The sequence below is a fragment of the Lactuca virosa genome, chromosome 1 (genome assembly GCF_052849685.1).
Source record: "Lactuca virosa cultivar CGN04683 chromosome 1, Lactuca_virosa_CGN04683_v6, whole genome shotgun sequence".
Lineage (NCBI taxonomy): Eukaryota > Viridiplantae > Streptophyta > Magnoliopsida > Asterales > Asteraceae > Lactuca > Lactuca virosa.
The window spans coordinates 6,013,940-6,026,372 of NC_136426.1; the positions used below are offsets into that span (position 1 = coordinate 6,013,940).

Consider the following 12,433-nt stretch of genomic DNA (forward strand, 5'->3'; position numbering starts at 1 on the left):
AACAAATGAGATAAACCCTGGTAGCTATGGACTTAGCGCCTATTGGATGAACCCTGGCAACTATGGACTTAGTGCCTGTCATATAAACCCTGGCAACGATGGACTTCGTGTCTATTCCTTAGGACAATCCTTATGAATAAATAATGAGGAATAGACGATTCATAGAAAAGATACTTAAAAATAAAGAAGATAATGAGGATGGGTAAATAGGTTAATTGTTTGATGATGAAACATAATAACTATATTATTGTGGGTTGAAAACCCTATGTATTCACCAGGTTTTCCAACCTGACCCACTCAGTTTATTTGAATCACAGGTGTCGATATGAAGCTACATTACATCGAGGGATTAAGGAGATGTGGATCACTAGTGTAAATGAATGTAAGGTCTGTTTATGCTTATCTTTCTGTATTGACGATGACATCCCAAAGTTTTAAAATGAATAAAATACATTTCTTCAGAAATGCTTTGATAACATATTTATCATGTTTTTTGGGAACAAAATTCCGTAACGCTTTTCTTTAAAAGGTTACTCTGATTTAAAAATAAAGCATAAACAAATCGGTATTTTCTGGCCGTGAAAATGGGGATGTCACAATTTTATAAGAAAACGTTCATACATACATTCATAAAGAACGCATGTATATAAAGATCGTAAGTAAACATATATTATTTTTTAATGGGAGTAATCTAAACGAAAGTTGTAGTAGACTCAAATACGAACATGTGGATATAAAGGTCATTAAATCTGAGATTGTATGAAGAAGTTACGACGTTCATAACACAAGACCTAAGCGAAACACAAGACCTAAGCAACCAAGAAGCTGAGGTCGTGGTGACCATAAACATCAACAACCTCGAACACCTCATTAAAGATTGTCCCATCTAGGATGTCGTGAGAAAAACCTAAAGAAGTTGGTCATAAGTACTAAATGTGTACACAAACACCAAGAACTTATTTTGAAACAAAAAAAATATTAAGGACTAAATATGAAAAAAAGGACTAAATATGTATTAATTGAGAAATATATTACCTTATAAGTCATTTTTTCCTGTTTACCTGGAGTAGTCGATCATAAGGACTGAATATTTACATTTAAACAAGTTAAAGGGGCAAATATGGATGAAAAAAACTTAGTGAACAAATGTGTACAAATCGAAAAAAATATTACCCTTTTAAGTCATTATCCCTTAGTTTTTGTATAGGATGTACATCAGACAGAAAAAGCATATATGAAGGCTACCATACGAACATGTTGATAAGTTGTTAAAGCAAAAATCAAACATATATTACATGTTCAAACGCGGAGTACGTGGCAAATAGGAAATATGCCTAGATGCTATGGCTTCAAAACCAACTTATGGACTATGAGATAAGGCAGACCAAAACTTTTATCTTCTATGATGATAAAAATGCAAGTCAAATACTCACAACTCAATCCAACCATCAAAGAGAAACACATAGAGATCGAACAATTTCATATGAGATAATGTAAAAAAAAAAGATTAACTTAATATTTGAATCTACTGATGAACAACTTGTTGACATATTTACAAAGTCCTTAGATGAACAAAAAATATCTAATTAATGAGTAAGATATATTGTCTCCATCTCCACAAATGTTTCTTTTCGGTAAGTATATGCATATTCTCAATAAAAAACAAATATTTGATTTTTATCCCAAGCTTAGGAAACTCTTTTTTTTTGGCACTCAAGTATTCCATACAACCATATTGTCTGAACAGTCTCGCTACCAACACGTTTTAAAAAGGCACCCTTTTTTATTTTGGAAACGACAATATATATATATATATATATATATATATATATATATATATATATATATATATATATATATATATATATATGAATTTGGTTGATCCTACACCTAGTATTAAGACAATAGAATGTAAATGGATATTCAAGAAGAAGACCAACATGGACGGGAAATGTACACGCATTCAAGGCTAGATTGGTGGAAAAAGGTTACACTCAGACTCAAGGAATTGATTATGAGGAAACGTTCTCACCAATAACCAAGATAAAGTCTATTATGATATTACTTGTGATAACTACTTTTCATGATTATAAAATATGGAAAATAAATGTTAAAACATCCTTCCTTAATGGGAAACTTTCTAAGGATGTGTAGATAACGCAACCTGAAGGGTTTGAACATGCCAAGTATCCAAATAGGGCGTGTAAGCTTGAGAGGTCCATCTATGGACTTAAGCAAGCATCGCGTAGCTATAATATGTGCTTCCATGAGAAATTCAAAGTGTTTGGCTTTACTAGAAGTCCAGATGAGTCATATGTATATGTCAGAGCTAGTGAGAGTGTCATGGTCTTCCTAGTATTGTATGTAGATGACATATTACTCATTGGAAACAATGTTCGTGAGATGTAAGGGTGTAAACGCTTGGCTCGGGAAGTGTTTCACAATGAAATACTTGGGAGAAGCGACATACATACTTGGTATAAGGATTTATCAGGACAAATCAAAGCGTTTAATTAGACTTAGTCAGGGTACTTATATGGATAAGGTATTGAAAAAAAAATTCAATATGAAAAATTCAAAGAAAGGAACTATCCCTATGAATCACAACGTCAAATTGAGTAAGACTCAATGTCCCAGTTTTGATGATGAAATGGATAGGATGAGTCGAGCACCATATGATTCGGCTATAGGATCGATCATGTACATTATGACTAGTACTCATCCTGATGTAGCACGTGCTTTGAGCATGGTGAGTCGATTTCAGGAAAATATAGGACCAAGTCATTGGATGGTTGTCAAGAACATTCTTAAGTATTTGAGAAATACAAAGGACATGTTGCTTGTGTATGGTGGCGAATCTGAGCTTGTAGTGAATAGGTATAGTGATGACGGTTTACAGAAAGATATAGATGATTCAAAGTCACAGTCTGGATGGGTATTTGTTTTGAATGGTAGTGCAATGACTTAGAAAAGTTCCAAATAAAAGACGGTGAAATACTCTAACTACGAGTCTAAGTACATTGTTGCAAGTGAAGCCTCCAAGGAAGCTATTTACATTAAGAACTTCCTAGGAGACCTTGGAGTTGTTCCAAGTAATAAAGAGTCGTTCAGATGTTCTATGATTATGAAGGTGCAGTCGCTCAGACGAAAGAACCTAGGGATCATGGAAGGTTCCGACACATTTTGAGGAAGTTCCACTATATTCAAAACATAGTTGAGGATGGAGATCTAGTTGTGAAGCGAGTATCATCATAGGAGAATCTGGATTCATTATCATAGAACATCTGCAGTGACTCTTTATTACTTGGAACAAAGAAAATCATAGTAAACATGCTAGGAGCATATGTTTGAGAGATGATGTAAAGTTTAATAGTTAGTTGATTGTTTGAAACATTCATAACAAAGAATAAATTTTGTAATTGTTACGGTGATTAAATAATGGAGATTTATTTATATTCAAGTGTGTTACCATTTACAATTAATTTATATTGTGTTTCATTTTTTGCATGTTTAGATCCCTACTTCCCGATTATGAATTTACTCACACTCCACAATCTGTCATACTCTTGGGAGTGAGACTTGAATTAAGGTTGTCGTGAAGTTTTAGTAGAATTTCTATAGAGATTAGAAATAACATGGAGATTGCGACTAATGTTCATGAGTGCTTAATAGATATTTAAGTATTGGAGAAACCCACACTCAAAGAGATTGCTTCATGGATTCAATCACAAGCAATTCTAAGAAGATAATATCTTTTATTCTTAAAACAGAGAGACATTTGAGTTCTTTGGATATAAGTTAGTCGTGTCTTAGTTTTTCCCTAACGCTATCTAGCTTTTAGACAAAAGTTGTATACTCAAAGTTTATTTGTTTCCTTTCACCATAACAGGAAATGCGATATCGTGGGCCCCTTGGTGATTTGATGATGATATACATGTGCTAGGCCTAGCCGGGACTTGATTTATGTGTTTGATTAGTAGTCTGATTTGATCCTCATAAATCAGAAGATTGAAAAACAAACTGAAACCAAAGGGATAATTTGTAACGCCCGCATTTTCTCGCTAGGCATTAATAAGAGGATGTGATTGTAATGGTAAAAAATTGAAACCTTTAAGAAATAAATAAAGAAAAATATTTGAGTATTATATGATTTATGTGTAATTATATGTAGTATACGTGCTTATAGTGATATAATAAAATATGAATAAAATATGCGTCTAAAATAGAATAATAAATAGGTCGAATATCCTTGATGAAAGATGTAGTAGTCATGATGAGGATTTCGGAGATATAAGGAATGCTCCAATCCGATTTATAACGATGAAATTATGACCGTCTGAAGTTTCATGTTCGACCCATATGACAATGTGCGTCGTAAAAAGTGAATTTTAGATAGGTTGCTTATAAGCCTAAGTAATCTAAACGAAAGTCGTAGTAATCGTAAAATCGAGAGCGTGCATATAAATAACATCCAAATCTGACTTTGTATGAGGAAGTTATGATTTTTTGAAGTTTCAGCGCAACAATGCGGACACAAAATCAAATTTTAGATCGGTTGATTGTTAACCAAAACAATCTAAACAAAAGTTGAAGATATCGTTAATAGGAGCCCAACGATATAAAGACAGTCGAAAACGGAGTCCGTATGTAAAAGTTATGAATTTTACACGGTCGTTAACAATGTAATCTTCATATACTGTTAAATTTAAGATCGACTAAGAATTAGCCGACATGGTCTAAATGAAAGTTGTAGTACTTGAAAATACATATGTTTGGATATAAAGAACATCGAAAACGGAGTTCATATGGCCGAGATATGATTTTTTGAAGTTTTAAATCGTGCCTACCACACGTGGCTCCACCCACCAGACCCCACGTATTTGTTTCTGAGAGGCACCCTTGCCAACCAAGACAGGGTGCGATACGCACCATGTCTGTGTGCAGTGCGCAGGTGCCTATAACTGGCTATAAGTAGCTTCCAATAGTTCATTCCTTCCCCTCACATCTCCAAATCAAAATCTCTCTAATCTCTCTATATGTTTCCGAATTGTCCTTAGGTTTAGGGTATTTTGGAGAAGCCCTGAGTGCCTGACATCTAGTAGCTATTAGGATGGAGTTCCTCCAGTGCAACTTCCAGAGTTTTGTCTAGGACATCTTTGTAAGTTAAATTACACTCAACCCTATTTTAGTGTAGTTTACATTTATATTAATAGTCGTTGTTGTGAATCTATAAATAAGATTTATTATTAATTCCATGGGTTATACTGGTTGATCTACTTAGGGGAGAGGTGCCTAGAATGGTCATGTTGGCTTGGTTGTTTGATTTCAGAAAGGCTATATGTCGAAATGGTCCTGCTTCCCAACTTTCCTACCTGGCTGATCCTTATTTGATAGAACTCTCTATATACATTGGGATTGTTGAGGAATCTAGACTAATAATTAGTCATAAGAAATATTAACTAAGACTTAGTGATAATTGAACCTAGGTCACGTCAAAGGAAAGGCCAAGTGCTAAAGCGAAGCGCTGCCCAACTTTCTCGTCATCCACTTTAACAAGTGAGTGCATAGTTACTTTCAGCTTACAAATATATATAAAGTATCTAGATGATTAAATTCTATATGTCCCTATTATGTGAATTACTTGATATATGTGTTAGATATATTATATGATTTTACTTGATTAATCATATATGTATTTTCTAATATATTTATATAAAATATATTAGTAATGGGTGATGAAAATGATGAGATGATGATGAGAGGACTTGGCTTTTGATGAACCAGTCATCTAGCAGAGTATAGGTGACTACCACAAACCATTCTAGATGGTCTAGTGGAATGCATGCAGGCTCTCAACCTGTAGGATTTAGTAAAATATATGTTCATTGATGTACTCTATCCCCCATGGTTTTCTTATTGGCACATATTGCTTAAGGAATCCCACAAGCAGTATTGTCTACCCGTTGATGATGATGATCCTTAGGATAGGTCCCTGAAGATCAGTATTTTAGGATCAGTATGTGATGTGTACAAAAGTACCTATTAGTTTTAAATTTATAACAAAAAAAATCTCACTAACTATGCACCTATAGACAGTGTACCTAGTCAGATTATAGTATAGCTCAGGTAAGTCAGGTGTCGATCATAGGGAACGAAATTCAATTAATTAAATTAACTACTTCTCATTAAACTAACAAAAAAACTATGATTTGGGTTTTTTTACTGATTTTTGAAGATCAGCATAACTTAATATCACCTAACAAGTAAGCAAGCAACAAAAACAAAGTAACTTCAAGAATTAAAAGAATACTTATGCCTAGATCCGATTTCACTTTTTCTATGGTTGATTTCTATCGGATAGATTATATTAATTACCAATTATCTAGCTATTATGATCAAATATATAGGCTTACCAATTTATGAATGACAAGGCAATGATCATGCACAAGTTAAACACCAAATTGATATTAGCACAATTGGAATATGAATGATAGTAGTTACTCTCCCATGATCAATTCAATCAGCCAAACACAAATTAATACTAATTATGCTCTCTAACACAATTAAAGTTACTAGCTTTAATTACTTAAACTAATATGTGATTAATCCTAGCGCTAATTATCTAATGATCATAAACAATTAGGAGATAGATTCATTAGATTAATATGATCAGTTAACACATAAAATCTTATTAATAATCACTATAAACTAGAACCAAAACATGCTAGGGTTTATATATATCAAACAAGTAAAATCAAATATGATCATCCAATAATTGAAATCAACTTATATGGATCAAGTTCATCTTCACCAAACATAAGTAAAAGGTGTTTAGCCTCTTATTGTATCAGAAAACACATTAAATCTAAGTAAAATAAGCTAGCAATCAGTCTAATAAGCAAACCAACTAGATCAATGTTGCATTCCTTATAAATCTTCTTCAATCTTGAGCTTCACTTCAATTTCAATTTTCTTCTCGTTTTCTAAGGGTTATTAGTCGCAATTAACCTCTGAAAACCGAATTCATGCTTCTGAATTCGACCTCATGTCGGGGATTTTATAATTGTGGAAATCTGGCCACCACGTCGCGGTTGACCGCCACCACGACGTTGTCTTCGTATTTATCTCGTCTCTGCCAAGTCAGCATATGGGTCGCAATTATTCCAATCACCACGTCGCGGTTATCTCACCACAACGTGGTCTTCAGTCATTTTCTTTTCTTCTTTTGTTTTAGCTCCCATTTCTTGCTTCTAGCTCCTCGTATGCTTCCTTTTTGTCCCGAGTAAGTCTTCGCCACTACAAAACATAATTTAAACATATTAAGTATCTTCTATTCCATATTAAGCATAATTGTAGCTAAAAGTATTAGAAATATGCATTAAATATGTAGTTAACTATGCATACATCAAAATACTCCACACTTGACTTTTGCTTGCCCCCAAGAAAAACTGATTTTATTATCATCATATCAAGACTTTAGATATCAACATCACACAAGGCAATCCATTTTGAGCCTCTCCATTACTCCAAGACCGCAATGCATGTATTTGTGTCTAAATTTTCCTAAGAAACTCCCCAATCCTAAATACTCACAATCTTCATAGATATTTGTCCACTTCTTTTGAACAACGCTCATTTTATGCATCCCTCCGAATCCATCCCCATAATTTTTTTTAACCTCAATGTATTTTTGGTTAAACCCCCAAACATACATATGGAAAAATAACCTAGAAAGAAAAATTACAATAAAATTAACTTGACAAATTGCCTTATTCTTGAGTCTTCGCTTTCTTAACTTTTCTTCATATTTCTTGATCTTCATAGCTTTGTAGACTCTTATTCACTTAAACTTTTTCAACTTTGTTTTCTCTTTTCAACTTTTCTCTCTCTCTCTCTCTCTCTCTCTCTCTCTCTCTCTTTTTCTCACTTTTTTTCAAAACTAAAAGTCCTATAAAACATATGCTTAAGCAATGGAACTTAACTTTAACCCTTATTGGTTAGAGGTATTAATCTAAGGTGCAATGACTACATAAGCTCTCCTGGATACATTTATGGTACACAATGCTAAACGTATTGTGGCCCTCAAGCTAAGCAAGGCCGTGTTTGTGTTCCATGATTTCACTAGTATAGGGAAGCCACAAATACACTATAACATCTATTGGGTCAAATAAACATTGAAACTCGCACTGGATCGTCCCACACAACACTAGCAACCTAGATCTCAACACAACAATTTTTAAACTAGGTTCAATTTTAGATTATTGTTTCAAATCTTTCTAATAATTTTTTTAAAATCCTAGTCATTTTTCATTTTTTTTTAATTTGAATGCTTGTTTTCCTATGTTCAATCCCCTACCCCACACTTATTTGATGCAATGTCCCCATTGCATACTAAAACAATGAAAGAACATAAATTAAAAAGGAAGAATTGGAACATACTCCCCTTGGGTAGTAATGGCGAGATCGAATTCTGAAAGTGTGTGGAAAGCTTGGACTTCTCGTATTTAGGATGGAAACAGTACTTCTGGACCTTTTTCTTATGAATGCAAATGTGATGTATCGGAATAAATCCAAGAACCAATATTAAAAAAAAGTGTGTTGAAACGTTGCCACGTCGTGGGAAAGCACCGCCACGATGTGGTGTAAGGCTGGAAGTCATAAATGTACGAGCAAAATAAGATCGCCACACTGTGGTTAACCGATGCCACGTCGTGGTGCTGTCAGATGCATTCGTGATAAAATAAATTACCATGACGTGTTGATGATGTCTATGTCGTGGTGCCTTCTCAGATCTTCATGTAAGATCGAAGTAATGCATCGACTCTTAGTAATGTTTAGGACCATTCCCGATCTATTCTTTCAGTAAATATTCTTCAAATGCTCTTTTTTTTCATCATCATGTGGGAACCCCACACTTATCCAAGAACATGGTCTTCGATTGTGATCTTCAAAATTGCACGGATTCGTCATCCATTAAGCTCCTCACTGCTTAACGTATTTCCTTTCTAAAACTACAAAATAAAATCAGAAGACTAGAGAAAACACCTGATCAATTGGTTAGACTAAAAATAAAAACTAAAACCAAAATAAAACTAAAAACAAAAAAGAAATCAAAAGGAAAATAAAATGAAAACTCTAAAAATCGGGTTGCCACCCGAGAAGCGCTTCTTTTTTAGGAGTCGTGATCCGAACTCCTTCCCCCTCTACGTTGTCGCGGTTGGAAGTAGGATCTCCCTTTTTGCATTTTGCTCATTCCATTTTCGCTTGTAAGCTTGAACCCTTCTCTTGTAAGCCTTCTTCAAATTCTCCTTCTTCTTTTTATTGGCATTGTCTGCATATTTGCGCTCCACCCATGTCCTCTTCAATTATTTCCACTTCTTCATACAAGTCCTATTTGACTTCATCAATCTCTTCTTCCTCTTGAACCTTAGGTGTAGTAAATGCAATCACCTCAAACTTCATGGGAATCGAAGCTCTTGGTTTCAAATGTTTGAATTTTTCAACATGGGGCTCCTCCCAAACTTTCAACTCTTCTTCCATCATCTTCTCAATTGCAACTAGCTCATCAGAATCTTCTTCCATAGCATCCATCTTTGACACTTCATCTTTTTGATCTTCATGATTTACTTAGGACTCATATCGAAAGTAATAACATCATCTTCCACATAAAGTGTGGGCTTTGAGTTGTGGATGTCAACTAATGCTCTTACGGTACTCAAAAATGGTCTTCCTAAAATAATTGGAAGCTCTTCATTCTCCTTCATATCGAGAACCACAAAGTCAACCGGAAAAACAAACTTTCCCACTTTTACTAGTAAGTCTATAATGATTCCTTGTGGATATGTGGTCGAGTGATCCACCATTCGAATGGTCATCCTTGTGTCTTGGAGCTTTGGTAATCCGAGGTTTTGGTATAAAGAGTATGGCATGAGATTAATGCTTTCCCTCGAATCAGCTAAAGCATTAATGGAAGTCGAATTGCCAAATTCACAAGACAATGTGAGTTGGCCTAGATCTCCCATATTGATTGGCAATCCCTTGATAATCGGGACCGAACACAACTCATTAAGAACTATTGTCGTGGCCTTCTCCAACTCATTTCTATTACTCATCACATCTTTTGCAAATTTTGGAAGTTTCGCCATTGATTTGAGGAATATGGCGTTAATCGAAAGTGAGAGCACTTGTTCCATAAATTTCCTTGGTTTGGGCTCCATAGAATGTTTGATTGCTCGAGATGGGAATGGAAAAGGTGGATGAAATGAATTAAGAAGAGAAAAAATTTCTTTTGTTCGATGTGTTTATATCACCACGACATGGTTATATCAGCACGACATGGTGAGGCATTAGAGAACACTTCACTTTTTGATCTTTTGGCTCCAGGCTTCTCTTTTTCTAAACATCACTTGGGTTGTATTGTAGCTGCTCCAGGGGTCATTATTGGCTTAGAATGGACCTCATCTTCAGTGTAGATCGCCATGACATGAGGTTGTGACTTTGGGTCTTGATTTTTAGGTGGTAATTTCTCGTTGATGTAACATCCCAAAAATTTTAAACCAAATTTAAACTTTTTCAACCATGAAATCAAATAGTGTTTTACAAAATGTTTCAAAATATTATTCATCAGAGTGTCCCAAAAATATAATCATATGGATGAGGAGTGGTACGGTCAAGCCTTCGCCTTGCCATGATCTCCAGAAGTACCTGAAACAATAAACTGAAACTGTAAGCCCGAGGGCTTAGTGAGCTACCCCCAAAATACCAATACCACACCGATAATACCATATCAATAACATATAATCAACAACATGCATACTGGGCCTTTGGCCTGACTGGACCGCCCTGCAGGGCCTGCAGTCTATGTGGATCTATCCTGAGCCTTAGGTATGACTGGACCGCCATACGGGCCTACAGTCTTTCCGGACCGTTCGTAGGGTATGTTGGCCTTCAGCACAAAGCAGGACCGCCTCAACTCAAACATCAAACAAATAACCATGTGCACAAGACTAACATAAGCTTGTTGGATTAGTGTCTAAGCCCGTAACTATATTTGGTAAGTACTTGACTCGGTTGTGCATGGTCCTTTTGGGTTGCCTTCACCATAGCAACTTGACAGGTTGATTTATATAGAGAGAAGAGATATTATTATATTAATATGTTATAAGAATAATATATTAAAGGATTAATAATATTATTTAATTAATATTAGTCATAAATTAATTAGGAATTAATTTGGTGACTAAAAGAGGTTAATTGAATAAAGGGGCTTAAACTGTCAAATGTGTGATAGTTGTGTTTTTGGGCTATGAATCCTTATGGATACTAGGGTGGCCGAATTTTAGGGTTAGGATATCTTAAATTCATCCAAGCCTCATATCTAGAAGGATCATTGGATTGCTTAGGGCCTAAGTTATTCAATTAGGGTTAAGGATGTAACCCTAGTAGCTCATAGTATAAATAGACCCTATGGGTGAGGGAAATCGGCCACTCTTGTAAGATTGAAAACCTGGAGCCGATTTTCTCATCTCTCCTCTCTCTCCAAATCATCCTCTTGCTAGTTAGTGTTTTTAAGCCATTAGAGGAGTGATAATTTTGACTCTAAGCTCCAAGAACAAGAAGATTCAAGCAAGCAACTTAAGGTATTCTTCTAGATCTGATTTCATGTGTTATGATTAAACTGTTATCTCTAGATCTAGCATTGTAAGCCTTGGAAACATTGCATGTTCAATTAGAGAAACCTAGATCCAAGCATTAGGGTTTGCATGTGCACATAGGAAAGTTCTTATGGCTCAAACCCATCAGTGGTATCAGAGCCTTGATTGATTTCTATTGAATTGATGCTTTGGTTGATTGCTTTTTGCATGAAAAAAATCGTTTTTTGTGCCTCTGACTGATGAACTCAGCGAGTGCCATTGTGGACTCGGCGAGTAGCCCCAACTCGGCGAGTTCATAATGGAACTCGGCGAGTTCAAGCGTCAGTTAGAGTTGATTTCGGGATTTCTTGCTGTTTTGCTTGAGGATACTTGCCTTAATTGTTTTGGGTAATTAAAATCCGAATTTTATCATATATTTGAGTATATCCTTGACCAAACAAAAGATAATCACCATTTCATTGAATAATAATTTCCTTATATGATAATAATTGATTATTTGAATAAAATTGGTAAATTGTCTTGCAAGTAATATTGACTAGGTCAAATTTAGATAATCATTAAATTAATTAGTTGATTTATATTATTTGCTATTTGATCCTTTATGTTTTTAAAAGTTCAAAAAACTTGCCCTCAAGTTTTGAAATTTAAGTTTTGTGATTAAAAGTTTAATTTGAATAATTTAAATTTCAAACCCTAGAATTTTACAAGTTTTAAAATTCAACCCTATACTTATAATATTATAAGATTAATATATATATATATATATATATATATATATA

General features: G+C 34.6%; 1 protein-coding gene across 1 annotated transcript; it reads right to left on the reverse strand.

Moving 5' to 3' along the window:
• Positions 1–9,623: 9,623 nt before the first annotated feature.
• On the reverse strand, positions 9,624–10,193 carry LOC145110799 (uncharacterized). The gene has a single exon (XM_079047117.1). It carries the CDS (start codon positions 10,191–10,193, stop codon positions 9,624–9,626), a length of 570 nt encoding a protein of 189 aa, XP_078903243.1.
• Between the last annotated feature and the right edge of the window lie 2,240 nt (positions 10,194–12,433).